A 26610-nucleotide genomic window follows, 5' to 3' on the forward strand; every position below is an offset into this window, starting at 1 on the left:
AAAGAAAGAAAAAGTTTTATCACCCAGCCCTTGATAAGTGTCCTTATAGAAAACTTAAATAAATGGGTTTAATTTTGTTTGACTTCAGAATTATGGTCAGTTACCCAATAAGTTAAAACATAATTAACCCCATTTTAGAAAGAGACACAAACAACAAGACAAACAAGACAGTGTGCCCTACTTGCATTTGTAACACACTCCATGCATTTGTTTTCAGCCACTCATGCACACAAACTGCTGAGGAAAGGTTTTCTTTTTTACACAAGGATACAGTCATGACAAAAGCACATTAATGAGGCACAGAGGGAGTCTGGGTAGTCAAACAGCTGCTACACTGAGCTCACTTTAAGACTCTCGAACAATCCGAGTTCGAACACTAATTTCATATCATCCCAACACGTGAGACTCAATGAAATGCTGAGAATGGATTATGTTATTTTTCAAAACAAACACTTAGAAAGTGAGTAATTAATAAGAACAATGTGAGCCATAAATAATCAAAATTATAAATGAATAAAAATATCAGTGTAAGCATCTTTAGTACAAAGCAAGAGGGAATGCAAAAAATGTCAGCAATGAAAGCGAGTGCTTTGATGTTAGCACACGGATGTTAATTATGATGAAGAACATGAGGACTCTATACTATACCCTGAATGTACATGTTTAGTGGGCATCATGTGAACCAGAATGGGCTACTTACAATCCCTGGGGTTTTGGGGCTCTCTGCGGGATTGTGGGTAAAGCTGCCACTGTGACTAGTGGAGACTGTGTGTGACTTCTTGTTACTGAGGCCCATGGCATCCATTGACTGGCTTCTGCTGCGGATGACCCGCTACAGAGAGAGACGAGGAGATACCGTCAGTGGATCCACCAATATAATATATATAATGTGGAAACCCAACACTCTGACCGATAGTTCAACTGCTAACTTGTAACATGTAGGTATTAACGTTAATTATAATGTGTTACACGATGCAGAATACATTTTGTCACAGGAAGGAAGAAACACACGCAATTTCCTTAATATGACAAATCCGAAATATAACGATTTAATGGTACAAATTTGCCATTATGAGGCAAAGATTGGACGGCAACTTTTAAAAATCCATTCTCTTCAATGTGGGTTAATAGAATTACATGTTGAACCTATTATTCAGTGTGATGATAACGGCGAGGGCACAAACAGTATGGGAGCATATGGTCGTGCACGTGTTCATATACATATTAATATGCAGGACTATTTTTGAACACTTAGGGGCAGTGCAGGTCAACACGCAGAAGGGGAAATACTATATGTGTTACTGAAACAAAGGTTCACAAAAGGTCGAGGAGAGTGTAGGCTTTGCAGTGGAGTGGGATGATGCGGCATCTGTCGTCTTCTCATTTATCATGTAAGGAGGCGGAAACTGTAGTGCAGTTTTGTTTGTGTCATGGTGAAGCTGAGATGGGACGGTGAATAATGAGGGAACAGAGCAGAGAGAGAATGAGAGAAAGGAAGGGATGGAAAATCTTCACACAAACAGAGAGAGAGAGAGAGGCATTCAGTGCGTTTTCATGCTCAATTTTATGCGGTTTAATTTCTGGTTTATATCTGTTGTCATGTTGAGTGCCATTCCAAGTCTTACGATCATGCATAAACTTCCAAATATGAATTTCTGTCAGCTGCCAGAGCATGAGCTCGGTCTATGGATTTCATCACATTTTCCTATTGTGTTCTTCTTCTGTTGTACCAGCTTTTCCTTGTATTTTTGAGTCAAAGCTCTGGGATAGGAACAACATCGACATGCTGCCTCTATCTCAGCTTATTACACCATATTACAACATGTCTTTTCACACCTATGCAGATGACACACAACTTCATATGTCAGTGTCATCACACGACTACAAACCCTTACTTTCACTGACTAAGTGTATTCATCAACTCAATGAGTGGATGTGCCGGAACTTTCTCCAGCTCAATGCAGACAAGACTGAGAAATCTGGGGTGTAATTATTGACTCAGACCTAAATTTTAACAACCACCTAAAAGCTATCACTAAATCTGGCTATTACCACCTGACAAACATTGCAAGGACCAAGGGTTTTCTGTCTGAACAAGACACAAAAAAAAAACCTTGCTCATCAAACTTTCATTTTCAGCAGACCAGATTATTGTAATGGTGTATTCACGGGTCTTAACACACATCACCGGTCCCTGGATCGCTACACTGGCTTCCTGTGAGTCCGAGGATAGATTTCAAAATCTTAGTCTTGGTCCACAAAGCACTGAATGGTCTTATATATCGAATACATCCTAGACTTATTAGTTCCCTATGACGTATCCAGAGCTCTGAGATCATCAGAAACAGGTTTACTGTGTGTTCCCAGAAGCAGAACCGAACAAAGTGAAGGAGCATTTAGGTATTCTGCTCCTCACGTGATGGTCTGCTCACACTGTGAAAACATTATTTACTGCAGCTTTTTCTTAAATAATCATCTTTGTTATCAATTCATTCTTATCTTTTAAGCACACTTTGTATTGGCAAATCACACTTTTATCTCTCATGATTTTAATGACTATTTTAATTTTAATGTAATTTCAATGTTGACCTTTTATTTTGATTAATGTCATTTTGATGTCTTGCTTTTATTCTATGATTTTCTGAATGCATTCCGATGCCCTTGTAAAGCACTTGCCTTGCCTATGGACCATAATCAGTGTTCCCTGGCTGATTTGTGTCCAATTTAAAGATTGTAATCAGATTCCCGGCCGCATTGTTTGAATGAGTTAGTCTGTCTTTGAGAAATTCCATTTAGTACAATTTCAGGCAGACTTACGTGTTTAAAAATGTATGTCCACTCCTAGTTGGACGAGCACGATAATTTAAGCTATATATATATACAGACTTTATAGTGAATGAAAGTATGGAATCACAGATGTAATGAAATGAAGACACTGGGGGAAATGTAAGTATATTTCTCTGAAGCAGCAAAGAGAAGCAATCGACACAGAAGAGGAAAAACAGTAGGGGAACGCTGCCCAGTGGGAAACATGCAGACTGCATCATCGGCTCCTTAATGAGGGGTCATTAAACTGCTCATCACACACACACAATCACAGCGTCTACTGCCATGCTGCAGCAGCTGAGTGTCGCTCCACAACCTTAATGGTCATTGATGGAGCACTCTCAGTCAAAGCAAAAGGGCCTTTCAGCAGCTCCACAGCCAAGTGAGGAAATCAAATGTCAAAGGACTGACCCTTTGAGATACTGCCTCAAAGGGTGTTTTTGTGATTTCTTTTCTTATTGTGTGAATACCCAGAATCCCAGCCAAGAGACAGGACAGGGGGAGGGGTAAGGAAAGCACCCGGAAAGTTTCTCCACTCGTCTCCATTCTCTCTAATGCCTGATTAACAGCACATCTCATCAGCTGTATGTACCTTAAAGGATTCAAAGAACCCTCCTCCTCCTCCGGCCCCGTTCTCCAGCTTGTCTTCATCACCACCGAGACCCATCATGGACTGGCTGTTGATGTGCAGCTCCTCATATAGAGTCTCCAGCAGGGCAGAACGTGTGCGTTCCTGACAACAACAACAACAACAACAAATTAAAGTTCATCATTTCAAATTAAGGGATTCAAGTGAAACAAATACAGCAATAAATCTTAGAGGGGCTGAGTCGCATTTGAGAAGTGCGAGAGACTAAGAGTAATCTGTGATATTGCCACAAATCATACCAGTGTGAAAACCCAAAAACTCCTTTGTCTTACATTCATTTGGGCAGCCTACACAAAAGCATTAACCCTAACCTTAACTATAACCAGCTAATTGCTAACCATAATTTTAACCTAATCAGTGTTTATGCCAGGAAAGGTCCTAAAGAAGTACCAAATACAATTTCACACACACACACACAATTCTCACCTCCAGCTTGGCAAACTTCTCAGCCTTGTAGCAGGCGTACTCTGCATTAATGAGCTTTGTGAAGAGGAACTCACGGAACTCAGGTCCCTGACGGTGGAGGATACAAAGTGAATAAAGTTTCATGATATTTCATGGTATTTTTTGAAGAAATCAACCCGATACATTTTTTCGTGAATTTTCAGTTCTTACCTTTTTAAAGATGGCTGGGTCAGGCAGAGCCGGCCCAAAGAAAGGTACGTCATCCCTTGCCGTCACAGACACCTGAGAAAGAAAGCAGGCAGGCAAAGCCTCTGAAAGGTACACTGTAACGTCTGATGGATGCGTCACGCAGAGAGGTCACGGTCTGACTGTGAGAGTGTCTTTATATAGAATTGACTGTCCTCAGAACAAACCTTGTAAGTGACATTGTCTGTGCAAGCGTCCTCCACCTGCACCACCGCATACGCATGCAGAAAGTTGGACTGAATCATGTCGGGTACAAAGGGCGTGCTCTCCTCCTGGAACACGATGGCCACGATGTCGTTGCCTATGTGCCTCTTCCTCTGCAGCTGGAGGACACAGATAAACACAACTAACAACCGTGGAAACATGTCAAATAACCAGTTGGAGCATTTACAAACACAGGACTGTCACATCCAGCACTTGCACTGAGAGATTGACTAGAAAATATAGTCACAGCGAAGCGGTGGACATTGATTTTAATCGAAGAGTACAACCTCTTGTCTGAGATGACTGTCACCCCAGTTTATACAACTATCGGCTATAAAAAATGGAAACCTTATGTCTTGTAGCTCTTCCCTTAAAGAAAGTGTAAAGGTGTGGAATCAATATGAATCAATATACTGACCCATAAAGCTTTATATTACTTGCTTTTTCAGTTTAGCTATGATCAAACTTGAATGATGGGGTATAACTGATATAACTGTGTGAATGTCAATAAATATGAATCCCAATGGAAGAAACAAACATGTTTTTTAGTTGTACATATAAACAGTTGCCAAACAAAGCTTCAACTAAATTAACTGGTACAAATGGGCCACAAGGTCATAGAGTGGCTAGCATTGTTGCCTCACAACAAGAAGGTCACAACAGTTCAACAAAGGGCCTTTTTTTGTGACCTCTTTAAATTCAACAACTCATGGGTTCAATAACTAATAATAATAATAATAATAATAATAATAATAATAATAATAATAATAATCATAATAATCATAATAATAATACAAATAATAATAATTATACATTTTATTTGTAAGCGCCTTTCTAACAATCCAGGTCGCTTTATATATTAAATAGGAAGATAAATCAAAAACACAAAAGTTAAGGTAAACTAAAATAGACAATATCAACACAGTAGATGGACGTTAAAAAAATATAAGAATTTAAAATGCAGAATACTGAAAAAGATGGCTGAGATGATAGTGGGGGGGGGAGATGTTCATGACGGTTAGGCTAATCTGAATAAGTAGGTAAAATACTCCAAAATGGCAGAGGAGATATCACAATAACAAGCCCTCCAAAATGACTCTTAGCATGAGGATGATGTGACCTACATACAAAAAGGCATACAAGATGGTCTTTTACATTTCGGAAACAGATATAGTTTGGAAAACGAGCACGGAGTGAGAACATTGTAACAGATGCAGCTGCCATGTTCCTCCACGGGAACTCAACACTGTGGCATTTTGCTCCACAGCAGCATGAAGTCATTACTCTTCATCAGGCATCAGGCTGTTTAGCACATTTAAGTGCAGCCTTTTAACAAAGCCACTTCACACCTGTTAAGCTCAAGTGTAAGCTGGTGTTGCTGTAAAACGTCTCATGAGTTGAATCGCCGTGTGACAACAGCCGAGCAAATAATTATTCTAGGATTTAGAGGCAGGTAGTTTCCAGTATGCAGTTAAACGACTTTATTGCCTCTGTCTGTTTGTTCACGCGAGAACAATCAACCATCTGGTGAGTTTTTATCTTCAGCTGAAGTCGCGTCACCCAGAAAACGTACAATTAACATCTCAGTGAATGGACAAATGTTTTAAAGTAGGGTCTGACACAACTTCTGTAAATGTCTCGAAATAAAATAAAAACACAAATAAATAAACAACCCTAATACATTTGGATGCCACAGAACACAATGCTAGATCAATTCCAGATTACAGTTTGAAAGACATACATAAATGAGCAGCGAATGCAATGTCCAAACCAGACTACCTAAAATTCAGAACACCAGGGTAGTGCTGCCTCATCTCCACCTTATTAAGCGTCAGCTTTTATATTTACTCACACAAGGGCTCTCTGAAACCAGAGAGCAGAATGAGATTCATTCATGTGAGACAAAAATGGACTCAACTAGAGACACTGACATCTGTCATCTGCTTAAATCAGACCACGACAAGTCAAATGGGACCATATCAATTCAGCAATTTTTCCTTGCTGAAGTCAGGCGGGATGTTTCATTTATTGTTTCACATCAGTGTCTTCTTTGAATCCCTATTTGTGAATGGAACATTTGTGCAGGGTTACTGTGGCAACAATTTTGTAACGATTCTACAGGACAGATTAGCACTAATGCAAATTGCTCCGACAGCCAAAAAAAAAACCCCACAGAAAAGCAACTTCAAAGTCAGAAGCACATACGGATATGATAGTGAAAATAGTAAAATGTTAAAAAAATACGTGACGACAATTAAATAAGGAGTATAACACTTTTTTGTTATAAAAAACTTTTTTCTTTGCTGAAATAATCAGCTCAGAACACGTTGACAGTTGGATAAGAGGTTCATTAGCACCAATAACACAAATGCTTAGATTAGGAAAAAGAATGGAAATCATTTTTTGTGCCAAATAAACAATTGACAGTATTGTTTGTTTTATTCTGTTACAGAAAGGGAAGCTTCTCTGAACATTCATTCTCTGCACGTTTACAAGTTCAAGCAACACATTTATCTCCTCATTTTGCACCAGAGCAAAAATGGCAAACTGTTGCTTAAACTATGACGTCTTAGATTTTGTTCCGTACCTGAGAATGACAATTACAGATTACTGTGATTCTTCATGTTATGCCAAATTTACTGTCACAAAATGTACTTAAATTTACCCCGAAGGCTGCTGCGACAGCCAAACACATGGTTGACAGTCAAAGAGACATCTTTACAAATCAATTAGTCAAGGATACTAAAAAAAAACTGCTGTTAAAAGACAAATAGTCTACTCTGGTGAACAATCACTGAGATGTCACAATACCTGCTGTGAGTCTCCCTCTGTGTAAGGCAGCTTTGTGGACACGTGGAACATAATCTCCTTATTATGGAAATGTGTGTAGACGGATTCAATGCCTGTCTGTCCATGAGTGACATCCAGTCCCCCCCGAAACCTGCAGGAGAAAAAAAACGAGTAGACAGTTAATGGCAAGAGCAAGAACAAGTAGTGAGAACACATGAAAAAGTTTTCAAAGGAAAGACAAGGACAGAGGAGAACATGCTTTTCCATCACGGAGCATTTGCCAAGGGCACTTCCTCTGCCTCCTCAGTCACAATGCTGGCACCACACATACCAGGACTCATTTATAGCTAACTCTGATAAATGACTTTTGTCAAAAAAAAAGCAACCTGGGCAAAAGATTGCTATTATGAACGTTTATGCGATCTCCCATGTCTGAGATCATTGTTTCTAAAGTCCACAGAGTCAATAGAATCTAATGTTTAGGCACATTATTTAGATCATATGTAGATATGTAGATCACAAGTATTAAAGGCCATATTCTGACCTGCAGGAGAAAGAGGGGGTGACAGTGTGGAGAAACGTTACAAGACGTCGGTTTGTTGTGGTGTTATGAGGACTATGGTTTGTTTTCATGGACAGAATGCAGTAAATGAAGAAAACCTTATTGATATTTTTCTTGACCAAACCACACCACACATTACTCACAGCTTTGTCACACCATGGAAGTGAAAATAAAAAGCATCATTTATCTTGTTTAATAGAAAAGTTCTCATCATCATCCTTATTTCTTCAAAAGGTCAAAAGAGGTGAAAGCTCTATCATGTTGATATGCACGTCTGCAGACGTGTAAATAAGCGATGTCACTTACACATATATGTGGTCTGCAGATATGCAACATATTAGAGTTCAACTAAACTAACTAAGATGGGAAGAAAAGAGAACCAAGGATGATTAAATCCAAAAGGAAGCCAATGCAACTTTTCAGGTGGAAAGTGCTGTTCAACAACACCACTAATGAACCAACTAACCAACTGAAACCTGCTGTGACAACTGAAAGAAATGCACTTGAAAACTAGTGTCCAAACCCTTTAAAGTCGTGAAGCTCAATCTTGTGGCCCAGAAACTCCAAGAACTCGACAAAGGCAGGACTTTCCTCCATATTCCCAAACAGCTCCTCCTCTGATGTCTGCAAAGACGAGGCAAAGTGCATTTACAGGTGGAGTTGGAGACATGTGAGGAAAGATTAGTGGCAGCGTCTCTCAAATGCACTCACCTGGCCAAACTTTTGATAAATAACTCCAAACTTAAAATTGTTGTTGATCACGTGCTCATCAAATGTGACAATGAGCCTTGACGCCTTTGAAAAAGAAGATAGGACGTTTTAAGTGGAGCTGTAGTGTTGGTACTTCACACAAGTCACAACGACGAGCGATACCAACCTTTGGGTAGAGGACAGGGTAAAACCTATCCACGTTTACTTCTTCACAAACAAGCTAAAAGTGAAAAGGTAGAAGCATAGAATCCATTAAAGCATTTTATTTATTATTATTTATTATTAAATCTGACACATACTCTATGTGATAATAACATGAACTGCCTACCTTGGCCATCTGAACCACGTTAGGGAACTCAGTAAGGCAGGAAATAGGAATTACATCATGGAAGGTTTTTAGCTTTGTGCTGGAAGACAAAGGTTGAAAAGTCAAAGCTTTAAGATTGAATGGTTTGGTGCTTTTTTTTGTTAGACATTCATGCAATTGAGGAGACCTTTTCCAAAGAAGGGAGGATGATAGTTTTGAGAAAATGCGTTTTGGACAAGATTGCCAGGGAGAGGTCAAGGAGGTCACTGCTCTATGAAAGAATTATGAAGAACAATGTTGCAAGAAGTCTCTAAATGTTGGCCCTGTAATAGGATGGCCACCTGTGGGTGTACCCACCTCTCCCACCCATGCCCCCCAGCTCCAAACTGTGAAAAGAGTACACCTCGTGACTGAGGCAAATTGTTAAGAAAATCAGACTGATTTATTTATATTACCTAACGTTCACCCAATGCTTGGCAGCTACAGTTGTAAAGACATTGGCAAGTGGTGGCTTTGTTAAACACAACATAAGTTGTTCCACTTCAGAACTGGAGAGTAGTGGAGAGCGCTCCCAAAAGGTTGACAGTGCATTAGTTCCTTCAAATGGGCTTCTGTTTACCATGTTAAAGAGATGAGTCCATTTAAATCCCCTAAAATCATTATTATCACAACATTATTAGTGCAACAGTGGTGATGTTTTTTAGTCCTATAGAATTCAGAATTTTGTACATTTTCTTTTCCTGTGCCTATATTCCCTGCATAATGTAAACTTTACCCGCATGCACGCTGGCATCGAAGATAACTGAACATATATCTAAAAACTTCCTATGTTGAAAAAACAAGTTCACGAGTCTCATGTGACAACACCAAAAGTCACAATTGGCCTTGCAAGGTCCAAAATAATTGGCACCATGAACCATGTTCAACTCATGAAATGCCATCTTTAATTAAAAATGGCAAGAAATGTGATATTAAAACCACAATTGATATTCTCCATCCCAACAGAGTCGTGTAATTTAAATAAGAACTCAAAAAACACATTCAAGTGTGCAGTAAAACTTTCAGTTGGGGTTAATAAAGATTTTTGGTGACGTCTAACAGCAGGGGAAGGCCTAACTGCTAAGCTGCTTATTGTCAGAAATCAAGCATTTTAAAATTCATCACAGAGGCAACATGTCCTCTGTGTCATATTTTCCCCTGACATACTATTCATGAGGAGAGAAAAAAAAACATACAGAGGAGTCAATTCATGTGTGAAAATAGCTCAAAATCATGGTATTACACAGACATTTGAAGCCAGGGTTGAACCATTCAGAACAAGAGAGCAACAATAAAAGGAACACGGGAAATGGTGTGGCGATTGTGGGAGAGTGAGAGAAAGATAATGGGAAATTGTACCGAAGCATCAAGCGCAGATGCTCTTGATCCCCAATGACATCATACTTCATGGAAAAGACCAAGTGGCCCAGGGCAGCGTCCATCGTGTAATAATTAAAGTGTTCCTAGAGGCAGAGAAGCAGCACAAACTGTGGGTGACACAACAATAAAGTAAAAGGCAACAAACTATTACAGATAAAAAAAAAAAAAAGTGTGGAATAAGTTGGAATTTATACTGGTTATATGGAAACAAAAGAAGCAGTTTGTAAAGGTCCAGTGGTTTAAGTTTCCATATCACACAGCAAGAGGGTAAACAGCAACCAGTTCTTTTTGATAAACCAACTAATCATCCAATCACCAAACATCACAGTCCTAACTGTAATTTTGAGGTTGATGATGTAGAAGCTTTATTGAATGGGCCTCCCTTTCTTCATCATGGAGCAGAAATTCAGTGATGGGGAAATCTATGAAGTCAGCACGTGTCCTTGGTCTGTGTCAGGTAAATGCTGCCATTCTCTCCAGGTGTCTCCTATATGCAATTGAACACCACACTTGGTTCCACCTTGGTTCACAAAAATGACGTGTGAGCCCCAGTTGTCATACATACAATAGAAATACACAATCAGTCACTCTTAACACATCTCCCCCCATGTTTTCGTGCCAAACTCCCACTTTCCTGTCTACCCTCTCGTGAGTGTGTCGATCAGTACGTTTCCATTTAAAGGGGAATTCCGGTAAATTTTTTTTTTTTACAATATATGCTCTGTCAATTTGGTTTAGACATGTGGGTGTGTACGTGAATAGTTCTTACAAAAAGTTTCACGAGTGGTTCTGTAGATCACAACAGGCGGCTGCACATGGCTGCAGTGTAGGATTATTGGGCAACTGCCATTCTGACTCTGACTGCTTCCTCTATATAAAGTGCCAATAAATGGCTCGGATTGCTATTGTGAGCAACGGTGTGGGTTTGGCTACAAGACTGGTGGGGACACTCTCCCCTCTGTGACTCGCAGCCCTGTTTCTGCTCGGCTGCGATACTGACGCTCGTAAAAAAAAAAAAAAAACGCTCTCCTCTCACAGCATTCGTGTACACAGGAGACGAGAGCTTAGGTTTGCGTATGGACTCCCGTCCAATATTAGAGACCAGGCAATGTGTACGTGTGCACGAAAACAGTCATTTTTGGGTTGAAGCCAGGGTGGCAACTGTGGCACAGACACACAGCACCCAGGACAGCTCGACTCTGATCCCACTGAAGGTATACATGCAGTTGTAATTTGACTCTAATTTCCCCAATCTTGAGAAATTTAATTTAGTACAATATCACTTGGACTAATATGTGTGGGGTTTTATTCGTACTAATGCACTAAATGTCTCTGACCACGTATGTATGAGAAGGACACATTCTCACCTGTTTGTGTTCCTGTGCAGTGTTTTAGTACATGCTACTGTATGTTTCGCATGGAATAATGTCAACATGGGCACTCGTGTGTTATCTGTATTCTCTTCAACAGAGAGGACAAATGCTTTGATATCCAAAATTCTACACTTTTGGCACAAAAGAGAAAAGAGAATTACCTTCGTCATGAAATGTTTCCTGTAGATCTTAGCAGTGCTGTTTGTCTCCAGTTTGATTTGGGAAGTAGGGCAGGTGGCTTGATCAGCATCTGCTGGACTTTTGGGCTCATGATTGGTGCCTTCTATCCAGTAGCCTCCAAACTGTGGCAGCAGGATGAGTGGAAAAGGACTCCTGCGACCCAGAACCTGGTGAGAGAGGAAACAGATTAACGACTTAAACTACTTTAACTTGACTTAATTACTGTATATGTTTTGTGAGGGGCATGTACTGTGTGTACCTCATGAACACTGGGATAAGGGATATAGTCCTCTTCTGTCTGTAGGGAGGACAACAAAATATGCCTTAAGTTGACAGATCTGGTTATACTTTCAGTTTTGGTTCTTAGAAAACAGTAACAATTTGAGAGCTTTTCAAAGCTCCTGTATTCGATGCATAACCCAGGCAAGTTATACGTCACGCAGTGCTGTTGAACCTGGAATGGTGCGACGTTTCTTAGACATTAAAGTAACCATGGCAACAAGAATTGTGACTGTGAAACAGAAGTATAATGCTGCCATACTTTTTTTGGGTTGTTGTGAGAGAAGCCTACAGGTAGGATTATGTAACAGCACATATTTGTAATTTAACTGTCTGATAAGTGTATTTATTTACTGTGGAATTACTATATGATGCTCTTTGCACTCCAGAAAGCATTTTCTCATTTGGTGGAGCCACTCGCCTCAATTTCAAATAGTGTTTTTCTCCATTATCCCCAATTTTGAAATGTGGCTGAAGTTACAATTAATAGTTCTTTGTTCTTCTTCCTGATGTTTACCATCCAGGCTGTAGCCTTCTTAACCTGAGACCACCTGCTGAGATGTTCTCTCACTTACTTTCACATTAGTCTGCAGCCATAAGTGACAGCAGAGGATTTTGCAGCCCTAATCCCTGCCAAGTCCTTAATCCAGTTGTTGAGCAACTTTTTCATTACAGCTGCTTCACCAGGCTGCACTTTATGAAGAGATGTGACAATATGAGACTCACTTTGAGTGGAGGAGGAAGCGGGCATCTTTGCTCATCCATTCTGAAACCCTGTGGAGGAAAAAAAACTGTGATACGATCCTGGTAGAACAGGTGAAATATCTACCAAAAATACACATAACATTTTTAGATTGTTAAGTTCCATGACATTTCTTCAGCTGCATGAGAGAGGAAGATAATCCTCTGTGATGATAATTCATGTTTACATAACACAAGCTCAATCACCAGATGGGCCACAGAAAGAGGAAGTTAAGAGGAGTGAACTCTAAAGTGCATTGATAAAAAGCCAGGCTACATATACCACAAAGTGCCTTCCATTTCTTTTCTAATTCTGCTGAGTCATCACTACTGCAGGTCAAGAAGCGCAGAGAGAGACGAGCACAACAAAGAATTCTCGATCAGTCGCCGTTGCTGTGAAATACCCTGCGGCAATGATGAGAAACGTATCAAATTTGACAAACATTATTTTAAGGAAGCTTAATCAGATGGAAACTGGAAAGCCTTTCATCAAAGTCATTCTCTGAAGACAGCTCCGCTGCCTCGGTTTCGCCTTCTCATTCTCTTTGCCTGCTTTTCCTGAACATGTGCTGCTGTTGTCTGCAACTCACTCAGACATGTTCCCGTGCTGTGCAGGAACAGAAAACAAACGTTGTAATAAAGCAAAGAGACACACGACTCCAAACACAAGAGGAGCAAGACGACGATTATAAAGACAAGCGACAGCGAACGCAAGCGCAAGAGAGATTAGGATATCTTTCATTTTCCCCCACAGTATCATATATTGGTTCTCTGCACGAAAATGCAAGGATGGCGTTTTGAGATTTCCCCATGTGGATGCTGATATCAGATATGATAAAAACAAAGTTAGTCCTAGAATCACTTTCATGTCGACAGCCCCCGCAGCCAAAGCGCCGCTTTCATTCAAGTGACACAATGTAACCTCTGCTGCACAATAGCACCTCCTGCAACCACGATGTTAAATCTGTTGACCGAGTCAAAACCGTTAACATGCTTTTATGTACAGAAAACGAAACCTTTCAGTCTCTTAAACTCACATCCAACTGTGTCTAAGTTTACGCTTAACTGCGGCAGAGCGCACACGAGAGACAAATGCACACGTTTAAATGACAAAAATACAAGACAACACACTGACTAACTTAGCCGTGCCAACTATTTTCCCACTGCGACGACAATGAAAGTCTATTACCTTGAATAGAACAAACTAATTCCTGATGAGTGTCTTAAATGTTCGTACACTACTCAACAAGATAAGACAACTTGTTGTTTTTAGATATTTTAATGCAGATATTATATCTTTGACCACAATGTACACGCAAACAATGAAAAAATAGATGTTTTGTTGGCGAAGTTATTCAAGATCAAACACAAGACAGAACAAAGAGGACTCTGTTATGAGGACTCAACGCTACAGGGAATTCGTTTTCTTACTGAAGACACTCTCACATAAAAGTATCTGATTCATTTGCATTTGACTCAGAAGTGGCAGTTGTTAGAACTGGATCTCGTCACAAAGCGTTTTCCTACAAATCCTCCTTAACGTTTGAAAAAATCAAATAAAAAAAATATATCAGACATCTGATGACGCAGACAAAACTCCCCATTGTGAGTAGAAAACACAAAGTCTTTGTTCGGCACATTCAGAGGAATAAGGTTTCTAAAGACGGCCTGAGGGTTTCACTGCTGCACATACAAAAATAAACATATAAATAAATAAATAACATCAGTGGTGAAGAGCGGGATACACAGGCACACATTGCAGTGTTGTAGCGACAGTCCGAGTTGTTATCTGGCATACCAAAATAGCAAGAAAAGCAGTTAATGTTAATGAGAGTTTTGAGTCCAACGTGAGTGAGACTGGGATTTGGAAGGTTAGACAAGTCGGCAGTGAGTATAAACGGAAGATCCGGGAACCACTTACTGTACCTGCATCCTCTCGATCATGGCAAACAGGTCCGAGGTCTGGAGGGGAAAGTTGACACAGATCCAAAATGGGACATGGGTGTGATCGTTTGTAGATATGCTTTTCTTTCACTCTTCCTCTGCCCGTGCAGTCTTAAATCATAAGACCTTGTGCCAAAAAAGAAATCTCTGACACCACCAATTCCAATTTTTCACTCTGATAGCACTCTCTGATGCATCAACACAACACACTTAACATCACTCTCACTCAGGATCGATTCAACACCGGGAGAATCGTTCCACCACACAAGAAGACGAATGCACAGTAAACAAGTAACTCTTCGGGGAAAACGAGCCTCTGAGCTCCAATGTGGTTTCCTCTGTTGCTACAGCCAACAGCTCATCTGACTGTGGTGCAGTGTGCAAATTAGCTGGAAAACACAGGGCATCTGAAACACACAGTCACATACGAAGTGTGTGGATGAGACACGTTTAGCCTGGCAGGTAAAGGGAAAATGTAGAGAGCAGGAAAATGATCATTTTTAAATGATCCTGTACAGCACCTGCCTACATCTGCCCTGGATTATAAAAAAGTGATCTATAAATAAAAATAAAAAATCTGCCATGCCTTGCATTTAAATGCAGCCTCCAAAAGAAGCAGAATTGGGACACAGCTACGGTGTTACATAACATCCAAAAAACATTTCTTAACATTTACTAAGAATTTGACATGATTAGTTGATTCTTTCTTAAGATCTTGAACTTTGGCCACTAAAATCTAATTGAGTTGTCATTGAAGGGAAATGAAAGTGTGCACCTCATTCCCTTTATGATGTAGAATTTAAGAAAAGGGATTGAAAGCATGTATGTAATCTATATGCGTCCATGATAGATGGATAGCCTGCATACGCAATGCCCGTCGCTGTGGCTGTCACCTGCTTTAAGGCGAAGAACTCCCCAAGGCATGCATCTCTATCTGCAGAGGCCATGTTATGGATTTTCAGCAGCTCCAACCTGAGATTAGGGAGGACAGGTTCACAGCAGCACTGACAGCGCAGCTTGTTGTGAGGAGAGCCCTCTGTGCACCGTGTAACATAAGTGGACTGAAGTGCCAAGCTGATGTTTCCACATGACAGCTTACATTCACTGAGCGGCACTCACACAAACACACACACACACACACACACACGGCACGTGCATTCATGAAACAACGTACACACACACACACACAAATGCAAACCATACTCATAAAAGCATGTAAACACACACACACACACACACCTCACCCTATAACCTATAAAGCCAAGGGTGAAAATAAACGGTGTCATATGATATTCAGGGTGATACTGGTCTCCTCGCTGCAAAACAAACATCTCCAAACATTGTCTTATGCTGACCAGATTATCAGTGAACCACACAGACTCCACAGTCCTCACTGCTGAATATCTCCTGAGAAAGAATCAAAGCTACTGTAATGTAGAGGTAGTGCTGCTTCAGTACTGCAGGACATGAAAAATGGCATGAAATAAAAAATAAGATACAGATGCAGTGAACCATGATCAGTATCTACTGAATTACAACAGGCACAGTGTGTACAGCACATGTCTGTCTCTGCAGCTGCCTTGAGACTTAAACAATAACTGCAGCGAAAAGACATCCACACACGGAGAGAGTGAAAATTACTCACATCACTGAGGCATCGTCTCTTGAGAAAAGGTTTAGTGGGGGGACTGCTGAGCAGCCCGTCCAATAGGACACTCTTCGCTTTCCTGAGCTCAGTCATAACTCCGCAAGAACAAATACAGGCGCGAGGCTGACGAGAGTGAAAGTGTTGATGTCCACAGCCACAAGGAGAAAGGTGAGATTGACAGCGGTACTTCACGCTGACTGTCACTCAGGCAGTAAACGAGGACAGAGAAGTAGAGAGCGCGCCATCACAATCCATGAGCTGAGGTGAATACATTTGCTGAATTGTGAGAATATTATTTCCTTTCCTTCCTCTTTTAATGTCCCCCCCCCCACCCAACTCCACCCTCCCATAGACACTCATAGCTTTAGTGTAGGAAGTAGGAGACAGGGAGGAACAACGTCTCAGCCCTCCCTGTGTCGGCTCTGCACAACAATCTTCTTCTTTTCTCACACACACACACTTGCACATTAACGCACACACAGAAAAAAGGGCACAATTCTCCTTTTTGTTATGTCACAGAGAGAGAGAGAGAGTTCTCTTCCTCTTTTCTTTTATCTCATATTTCTCAAGCGTGTCACCTCTCCTCAGCCACGCACACATAAACATAAGAACAGGTCAGTGCAGACACTTTGTTTAGTCTCAGATGACAAATTGCAACTCGTAAAAAAGATCATACATTTCACAGTTTATATAGAGTAGAAGTCGGCTAATACTTGCAGTGCTCTTATCGACTGTAAATGCTGATTATGAGCAGTATTTCTGTGCAACTGAAAGGATTGTCTGTTCTCTGTAGTGTATATATATATATATACAGTATATATATATATCTATACACAGTATAGATATATATATATATGTTTACATATATGTATATATATATATATATATATATATATATATATATATATATATATATATATATATATATATATATATAGAGATTAGAGAAATTGGAAAAATGCCTGTACATAGTTTTCATTTTGTTGGCCTGTTGTTGGACATTGAGACGAAGACTCAAACAAATGTTATTTTAAACATGTTTTATACTGTTGAAATTTCAAATTTTACACGCAAAAGCTGGTGTTTGTGTACAATTAGAGTGTTTTTTCCTCAATAATAAAAGTGTTAATACACTATTTTAATATGCGGTAAACAGGGGCAAAAGCACTTACTCACAAGACATTTTCTGGCCCTTTTATGGTTAAAATGAGCAAAAATGTCCAGATGGACATTTTAAGGGCTTAGGTGTTAAAGTGTTAAAAATGTGACATTGTAACTGCATCCGGCACTTTTCACTGATTCACCTTCTCCATCAGAAAACTCTGCTAAATGTGCTATTACTTCCACCAGGCAAGATATGTGAGACGAGTGTGCAGAGCTGATGCCACAGCCAAATGGACGACTTTTCCAACCTCTGCACCTCTAAGAAATCGAAGAGAAATGAAAAGAGGAGGAAAGCACTGTGGGATGAAAGGGGAGCTGTCGCTCTCTCTGTGAAAGCACGGCCTTTTCTGTGCCGCTCTCTTCATCATCCATACATGCTAAGTGTCTTTTATTTTAAATAAACACGGTGAGCTAACTGTCCGTATTGATTTCTGTAGGGAGAAATCAATGGGAAGTACAAACGAGTAAGAGGAGCTGCGCGGTTTGAATACGACATGCACAAAATGTGAATTGTGTATGGACAGGAGACTTTTGCTGGAGCGATACTGCATCATAATGAGGCTGCCATTTAAATGTCTTATACTGCGGTTACATGAAATGACTGTCTGTCTGTTTACTTTGGTCTAAAGTGGCTTCAGCTGAATGCCAAAGTGTGACTTGTGATATTTACAGAGGAAAGAAGAACACTAATCACATGAATAATCCTGAATAATCATATATAAATAATGACCAAAGGGGAATTAGATATGAATTACTTTTCACTATGTACAAGCACGTGTTTCGGTTATAAAGTCATTTCAGCCAGAGCTGTTAAGAAAAGTCAAGAATTAAAGGAACAAGATGTAGAGAAGAAGCCCAGGTTTAGTGTTACACAAGTGTTAAGAACGATTAGTTTTCCACTAGACTTTCAGACCTTGTGTGCATCCGACTTTTAGGTTCCTCACGTTTTGTCTCCTGCGCTCGGAGACGACGTGGAGCCACTGGAGTGAATGTGCTATTATTGTTTGAACGCCTGAGGGGTTGATTGCCAGCAATTGCATTGTGAACGTGTGCGTTTGTTTGTGCGTCTATGAAACAGATAGTGTGAGTACATGAGAAATAGAGTAAGTGACCAGTCAACTAAATCCTTTCACTCACTGACTTCGCTGAGTGAATCAAAACACACATTTCTCTTTAGTCTGAAAACGTAGAAAACCTGTACTGAACCTGAACTCCTCATATACAGAGGCCATTTACATTTCCACATGCATATTACCAATGATTTAAATCCTAAGTACTATCACATTGTCTTTTTATTCCCCTATCTAGCTGCATCCTTAAAGGCAATATAAATGAAAAAATGAAAAACTGAGCTGAGAAAAAACAGAGTCAATCATTCGTTCACAGAAGCTTGTGATTTCAGCCAGAGAAAATCCATTGGGGACTATTTATCAGGTCTGGCTGCAGAAACTAGCCTGACCTTGCTGTGGCCGCTGGTGCCTGGGAGACACACATGGGGTTTCACACAGATGGACACACTCCACAACATCAGTGTGTCAGAAGAGCTGGTTGATTGGCACGGAGGTTAAGGTCTATGGAATTGCTGAGGGGGTTCCGGGATCGCTGGGCCTTGTGTCTTTATTCTTTGCTGTCGTTACACTGGCAAAACACAGTGAGTGTCAATTTAGAAAAAGACAAACTGTAACTCAGCCTATGACACAGAATGTGTTCTTTCACAGTTCGTGGTTCTTTAGATGTTTTATCAAATGACTTGTGTTGAAGGAGCTACTTTTTGCACCTCGTCTCGACAAGTGTCATCACTGCTTACAGTATTTCCAAACTGCTGACGTTGCGACACATCCGCTTATTGGCGCACACCTGCTCAGCTCACTCGTGAAGTGGTTCAGGTGCAACGGTATCGGGAGTAGTTTCACGAATACAAATGTGAGTACATGAGGGCAGCATCAGACACGATAACATCTGTGTATCCCTCTTGCCCTTGATGGTCATCTGTTGGCTATTTCTTTGTCTGATGCATATGTACATTCAAATGCGGATGGCTCTCAAAACAGATAAGCTGTAAACTAAAAAAAGCTGGTAAGGAATAGTGCTTTGAAACCAGGGTTCCTGGTTTGAAACCCTCCTATGACAGACAGCTATATGCTCTCATCTCATATTATGTTATTTGACACCACATGTGAAAGAACAGCCTTTTTTTTCCATTTTTTCACCTGTGCGTGGATTTAGTTACTTTTCCGTTTAAAAATTATAATTCTGACAAGTTATGGATGCAACTAGACTTAACGATTTCCATTCAACAAATCTACAAGTCGAGTTGCTGCTGATTGAAGGACGATCACAGACTTCCAAGAGCATTAAACATTAGCAGCCCTGCTAAACCTTACAAGCAGAACATGAGCCACTTTGGTTCTTCACTCTAGTCGTTCAATTCACCCAGACTCATAATGGATCTTTTTTTTTTTTTTTTTTAATGGGGCACAATCAATACAGCGGAAACAGAGGTATAATTTCTAAGTAGTCTACTTTCTTGTCTATACCTAGAATCTAAATGACCCATAATGCAATTTGACTGCTGACAGTTCATGCGATTTCATTGGCTGCCTCAAGCCTTAACCATCAACCACAGATTAAGATTATTGGCATTGTTTTCTTGAGTCTTCAGACCCTCCTCATGATAACCCCCTGAGACAAGGTTTATGTCTTCCATGAGGAAACACTTCAGCATTTTTTGATGAACCTCAGTCCGGGCCTGATTCTGGCAGTTTAAGTCACTGACTATCATCACTTCTCAAAGGGGTCGTACCTGCTTACCAAATTTAAATAGTGCAAGGACGAAGTTTAGAGTGGGAATGACAGAGGCATCATTCTCCTTACAATGTTGCTTTAAGGATGGCATTACTGCAGCTGTGTCTATGCACATTTAGACCAATAACAAGAATATTATAATTCTATTATCATATTAAAATGACAGCAACCTTTAATAATTCAGTATAATGCATCTCAGTGTAAGTACTCTTGGCCTCTCTCTGATTAAAAATGAATTTGTTTTTAGTCTTTGCATCAGCTCTATTCTGCGAAGAAACACTGGACTGAAGTACTTTAACAGCTTCAAACTTCAACCACTGGCAACTGCTACAGCCGTACAAGTATAAAGTGTTGCTGTTTGAGATATTTGTCCTTAACAACCATACTGTACAAGACACAACTTCAGTCATCACTGGCAGGCACAACCCATGTTTGCAGTTGCAACATAAATCCTGCCTTCTATGACTCATAATATTATAAAATCATTCAGTTTACAGCTTGACGCTTATAAATGCTAGAATGTAAACACATGAAGTCACATCGTTAAAAACAAGTGTGGTTTGTAGACACATGTGAGTCTATTTAACTCTGACGCAGACATAAATAAGTAATTAAATTGGTGCTAAATGTTCTAACAGTGTGTGCCTACTCTCCTGCCGCTGCCGATCTGTGTTTGTCACAGGAGCCTGAGACAGAGGGCGCAGTCTCTTCTGTCAGGCATCAAAACAGCCTGACAACAATGTCAGCCAGGGTGGCAGCATCAGAGGCGGCTTTCACCTGGGTGGAACCGCATCATGGAGTTAATGAGCAAAAAAAAGAGGAAGGAAACCAGTGAGGAATAAAAACTCACAAATGCAGATAGACTGTTGAACACAGTTCCCAAGTCATTCTGTTACAAGGCATTTTTTTTTCCCACTGAAAATGTACATTTTTAATAAAACATAAAAAGAGCTGCACAAAACTTGCGACTGACTCCAAGAGCACCACCTTCACTCAGAGCATGAATCTCTAACTAGACTTTTTATAGTTGTCATCTGAGGTGGTATCATGTATCAGGCTTTGACTGTACAATTACTGTACATGTGTTAAGAGACTGTGCCCTCTGATTGACGTGTTGGATGATTAAAGGTGTTGAGGGCTGCAGCTAACGATTATTTTCTCTATTAATCAAGTAATGTTTTGGTCCATAATATGCCAGAAGATGTGGAAAATGTTGATAATTGTTTCCCAAACTATGATGTTCTCAAATGTCTTGTTTTGTCCCCAAAATGATTCATTTTTAATTATTTCTTTGTTATACTGAGCAAAGAAACCTGAAAATATTCACATTTAAGAGGCTAAAAAAAGAGTAAACTTCTTTAAATTCTCAAACCAATTAATCAAAGATCAACATAGTTGACAATTAATTTAGTAATCGATTGATAATCGATTTCTTCAGCCTTATCAGACTATTGAAGATTACAGGACTTATCCAGCAACAACTGAAATATATATACAAATATCCCAAAGAGAGACTGAAAGCATTAGTACAGACCAATTCATGCTTGGTTCCGCTGAAGCGTACCAATGAGCCATTATACTCAATGGACAGGTACAACCTCAGTGCCCTGGAACATGAATAAATGTGAAGGATAAAGGTTCACCGTCGCCAGGTGCCCATATGAATATTAAAAGTCCTTTTTCATAATTCCTATCACTATGACATGTGGCAAATGTCTTCTTTTGAACAAAGAAACACAATTATTTACATATAAAAGGAACCGTTTTGTTGTAAACCATTAGAGAAGAGAGGAGAAGCAAGGTATCGCCTTACCTTGAACAGTGAGGGAAAAGAAAATGGAAAGTAGGAGTGCGCTGCTGAGGGCTCGACTACATCAGAGATACGACGGTTCCTTCCATCTTGGTTCCTGTGAGTCAGAAGATAGAGGGGTGGAGAGAGAAAAAGGGAGAGAGAGAGAGAGAGAGAGAGAGAGAGAGAGTAACACAGAGAGAGAGAGGTTATGGCAAGCCTTGAGCTAAGTTTCTCATTTTAGCAACACAACTGTAACACAACTGACATTTACAATTTGAAAGGTGTGATTGATTCATCACTATCTTGAGAAAAACAACATCTTCAGTCAAGAATAAAATTTCCCTTCTGAGTGATAATATTGTGTCTTATTTGTAATTGTTTTCCTCAGGTAAATCCTGCTCATTTATTTCCTGGTGTTTTTCAGACCTCCCGTCTCCAGCAACATCTTTGTTTTTTGAAACCAAAAGAAACCAAATATTGGATAAGAGGGTGGATCTTTCTGCAAATGCAAGGACTGCATCCACTATCAATCATATCATGCAACAACCTAAAGTATATAGCATATCAATTATAGAACATAACTTTATCAATTCCGAAAGAGAGAAATGAAGTGTGTTACAGCAGCGGAGTGACGGACAGTAATAAATAATAAATACAAGATTAAATGGATATGTGACATAAAAATGCATAACCATAAAATACAGTGTCAATGACAAGAGGCAGGAAAGTAGTCCATACCCTGCTTTATTGCCTGTTTGACTCTAAATGGCACCATCATTTACAAAATGATCATGTTGTACTGAAGGAGAGTTGAGACTAGAGATTGAAACCATAAACTACTCAGGAAAATATTTACTGATGCTGTAAATCAAGTGAAAAGTGCGCTCATTTTCTCATAGACTTACAAGCAAACTACCCTCTCTATTATTTACATGCATATACATGTAAATAGCTTGAGCTTGTAGTCGAGAACAAATCTCATTAGAGACTAAAGACGGCTTCTATGCATCAGTCCAAATCAAGTGCAACCCCACCTCTCACATCTCACGTTCATGTTCAGACAGTAGACAGAATACAAAGAGTTAGCATGAATATACGTCCCATAGTCTAATATATGGCAGGAAGATGTGGTCATTTAAGTGAATACACCCCTTTTCCACACGAATATACTTAAATCTCTGTGTTTCCTTCACTATTCGTCAATCAGTTTGTCTAACGTGTGTCTGCACAGCTGAGTGTGAGTGCATCTGACGACAAACATTTCCTTTTCCTCGTCCGTGGACCCCCCCCCCCCCAATTTTGAAGATGCAATGCACTGTGTGTGATTAAAGGAGAGACTGTGAAACAGCGGATCAGGAGAACTGCACAGGCTTAAAGGGCATATGTAGAACCGGGAGTGAGAACAAAGGGAAAACAGATATAAAGCAAAAGAAGAAAGACATTTCCTTGCTTTCATCTCTTAACCTGCTGCCCTCATCTCTCCTTCTCTGCTCCTCTCAGCCTCTTCCCTTCTTCATGTGAGTCGAGCGAATAACCAGTCTCACCACGGATCTGGCCACAGCATATTACTTCACACTTTGTCTCACACAACAGTCACTTGCTAGAACTGGCAGCCCGTCTGTGCATGCATCCTGTTCACAAACCTGGAGCAGAGGGTGAATCTAAACACTGCACTGAAGAAGAAGAAGAACAAGGATCACGAAACAATATCTGATTACTTTGCTACAGTGGAGACTCGCACACACCCTCATTCTGCCGTCTTGGCACACAGCGCAGAGGTTTAAAGGTCTAGAAGTTAAAATGAGATGATTTACAGTGTGAGTGTTTCTTCAGGAACACAGTCCATTGTTGGATATTGCAGCTCTTATCTCATAAACCTATTACAACTGGGCAGAATCTGTAGGTCTGAGTAAACAGAAATGCACATCTTTGAAATAGACTGTGGAACTGCTGTTGAGGTTAGGAAATCTATTTCTGTGGTGTCTGTTAAATCGGGGAAAAACGACCAAAAGAAGCAGTAGTATTTCACGTCACCCTAAGCATGATAAAAAAACCATAGGAATTTTAACTGTCCCATGGGGGGCACATGTTGTCTTTTGGCTAACTTTCTGTACATTGATGCCATCATCATTCCCCTCCCTCCTCCCTACGAGGGGCATTTATTTACCGACAAATGAACCTTGTGAGCAGAAAGGATAACTTCTGTGTGGAGTTCTGGTTCCTGATTGGATGAAGAACTCTCCTAGATTTACTATCAGACCTCTGAAACTGAGATCTTTAGGGGTGGGAATCACAGAGTACCTCACAATACCATACATGGTCTATGATGGACCGACAATAATTCTTTGATAATCAATATATTGCAAGACAATCATGTAGCAATACATCACGATATCTGTCTAACTCAAGAACAAAGGGCATAAAGTCTATGTATTGAATATGGATGGGGCATCTTTAACATAGCTTTCTCCACCATATCCTGCCGTTCCGTTCTAGTTTCCCTCATCCATTTGAGCAGTGCGAATGTTTACTTTTAATTCATTAATTAAAATATTGAGGTTTGCCCTGGTGTAACGATTATCGTATTGCACAAAGGAGGACAACAATATATCACCAAATGAAATACATACACTAAATACATCCATCTACCACTTTGAGGGTCATGGGTAAAAGGCGCTGTTGACCGTGGAAAAGTTGCTTGCTTAACCCTGGGCCAACAAACATAAAAAAAACTGTTCCACTTACACCACCAAATAAATGTCTCCAGTTAATCTAAATGTAATCTGCACGTCTTTGGATAGTGGGAGAAAACTCACACGGATTCAAGGAGAACAGTCTAGAACCTTCTTGCTGTGAAGCACCAGGGCAAACCAACCCCACCCATCAGATATTATAATACAAAATAAATGTTTGTTTTGTTTTACATTTGCAAAATGACCCAATCGTAACGGGTTCTCCTTATTTTTTATTCGTATGCTGTGTGCAAGTCGCTGGCGTGTTGCTTGAGCCAATGGAAACTGCCTACGTGAGACGCCTCATATCCATAATGAAAGACCCAACACAAATGTGCAAATCAATCTTCATTTGAGGAGATGCAATAAACGGAAAGATGAAGGCTGCCTGACAGTGTGCCCATTTCTCCACTGATGGCATGCTTGACAGCTCTCATCACAAATGAGTTTGGTTTTTGTTGGTGTGTGTGTGTGTGTGTGTGTGTGTGTCCTTACAACTCCAAAGGAATGTTTGATAGGTTACAATTTAGGTTTTATGGCTCTGGTTAAAGGGGTTGGGGATTAAATGTGATGATTTGGGGCAAGAGAAAAGGGGGAAGGACAATAACAATGAAGGTGAACCATAAATGTATACATGTATATCAGTATGTGTCTGAAAAAGATAGATGTGTGAGAGTTTATGCTTTCACCACAGCAATCTCCAAGGCAGATAACAGAAATATATCTGGTGAAGGGAGGTAGATGTTAAGCTTGACTCAGAGAAGGATTTCAGAGGGAGCACACTTTATCAAATGTCCTCATCTGGACATATGCCATGGTCGAGGTGTAAAAAATGGATTAATGAAATCCCAAATCTAAATGCAATATTAATAACTGCATCTGCTACAGGAGGAGCAGGGTGCACTATTAACAAGTTATGTATGTGAAGTATTGCACTACTGGTTGTCATCAGTTATAGATACGTAGATTATTATTGTCATTGCACTATAAAACACACTGAGACCTCATTTGGCAGCAATGCACCATTCAGCATTTATTCATTTTTATTATTGACATTTTTTTTTCTACTGTGACATGTCGAGATGCCTGCTGGGAAGGCAGCCTAGTTTTCCAAAATGAATTACCTTTTTTATTTAAAAAAAAAAAAAAAGACCAGTTTCAACTGTACATTGGGCCGTGGCCATTAGTCACATTAATAAAGCAGCATATGTGTGTTTGACACAACCAGCTGCCTGCAGTGACAATAGCATATTACACTAAGCAGTAATTCAGTCTCTGACATAAAACCCTACATTATCAATTTACTGTAAAATCAGAAAATATGCACATTTGACAAGATACAGCTGAGGACACCTGTGCTCTAACTGATAACTTGATCAGGGAAACAGTTGATAAAGTTACACTAACTTTGTTGGTCAAACTCACTGTTTTCCTCATGATATGTAGACTTGGTGACACAAGTCAGGCCTGTGTGCAGCAGCAGCAGCAGCAGCAGCAGCAGCAGCAGCCAGGTGCAGGGTCACTGAGTCACTTTAGACGGTTGACAGGACACATGGGAGGAAACACTTATCTTGCCAAATTCAAACGGTGACAGTTAAGCTGCCCATTGCCAAGCTGCCACTGAATGATCCCAAGTTAAAGGTTCCTTCTCGAGCCACATCTGATTATTTGCAGAGAGCCAAAAGAGAAACAGAGGAAACCACAGAGGTATATAACAATGTTCCTGATGCCGTCACTGCTCTGTGCCACACATACTGTGCATAAAGTTCCTTCTTTTCCTGTCCATGTGGCTGATTTCTGTCTGCAGATGCAGTTTTATAACTCTGCGTGTCA

The 26610-nt window shown here is 40.1% G+C and overlaps 1 protein-coding gene across 15 annotated transcripts in view; it reads right to left on the reverse strand.

The window, feature by feature from the left end:
• rap1gapb (RAP1 GTPase activating protein b) overlaps nt 1-26610 on the reverse strand; it is a 79388-nt gene that overhangs the window by 7538 nt on the left and 45240 nt on the right. For 10 of the 15 annotated variants that reach the window (XM_058631088.1, XM_058631087.1, XM_058631090.1 and 7 more), the window contains 16 exons: nt 22067-22160; nt 14619-14654; nt 12678-12725; nt 11932-11970; nt 11654-11839; nt 10099-10202; nt 8722-8800; nt 8560-8613; nt 8394-8477; nt 8206-8306; nt 7142-7271; nt 4294-4449; nt 4091-4162; nt 3902-3988; nt 3419-3559; nt 701-832 (listed from right to left, as the gene is read on the reverse strand). In XM_058631088.1, the coding sequence (XP_058487071.1) occupies nt 701-832; nt 3419-3559; nt 3902-3988; nt 4091-4162; nt 4294-4449; nt 7142-7271; nt 8206-8306; nt 8394-8477; nt 8560-8613; nt 8722-8800; nt 10099-10202; nt 11654-11839; nt 11932-11970; nt 12678-12725; nt 14619-14636 (1431 nt within the window). In that variant the 5' untranslated portion in view covers nt 14637-14654; nt 22067-22160. Of the gene's footprint in view, nt 1-700; nt 833-3418; nt 3560-3901; nt 3989-4090; nt 4163-4293; nt 4450-7141; nt 7272-8205; nt 8307-8393; nt 8478-8559; nt 8614-8721; nt 8801-10098; nt 10203-11653; nt 11840-11931; nt 11971-12677; nt 12726-14618; nt 14655-16281; nt 16577-22066; nt 22161-26610 lie in introns of those variants that run through there. The other 5 variants (XM_058631086.1, XM_058631084.1, XM_058631081.1 and 2 more) reach the window with 4 other exon arrangements.

The sequence above is a fragment of the Solea solea genome, chromosome 6 (genome assembly GCF_958295425.1).
Source record: "Solea solea chromosome 6, fSolSol10.1, whole genome shotgun sequence".
In the NCBI taxonomy this organism is placed as follows: Eukaryota; Metazoa; Chordata; class Actinopteri; order Pleuronectiformes; family Soleidae; genus Solea; species Solea solea.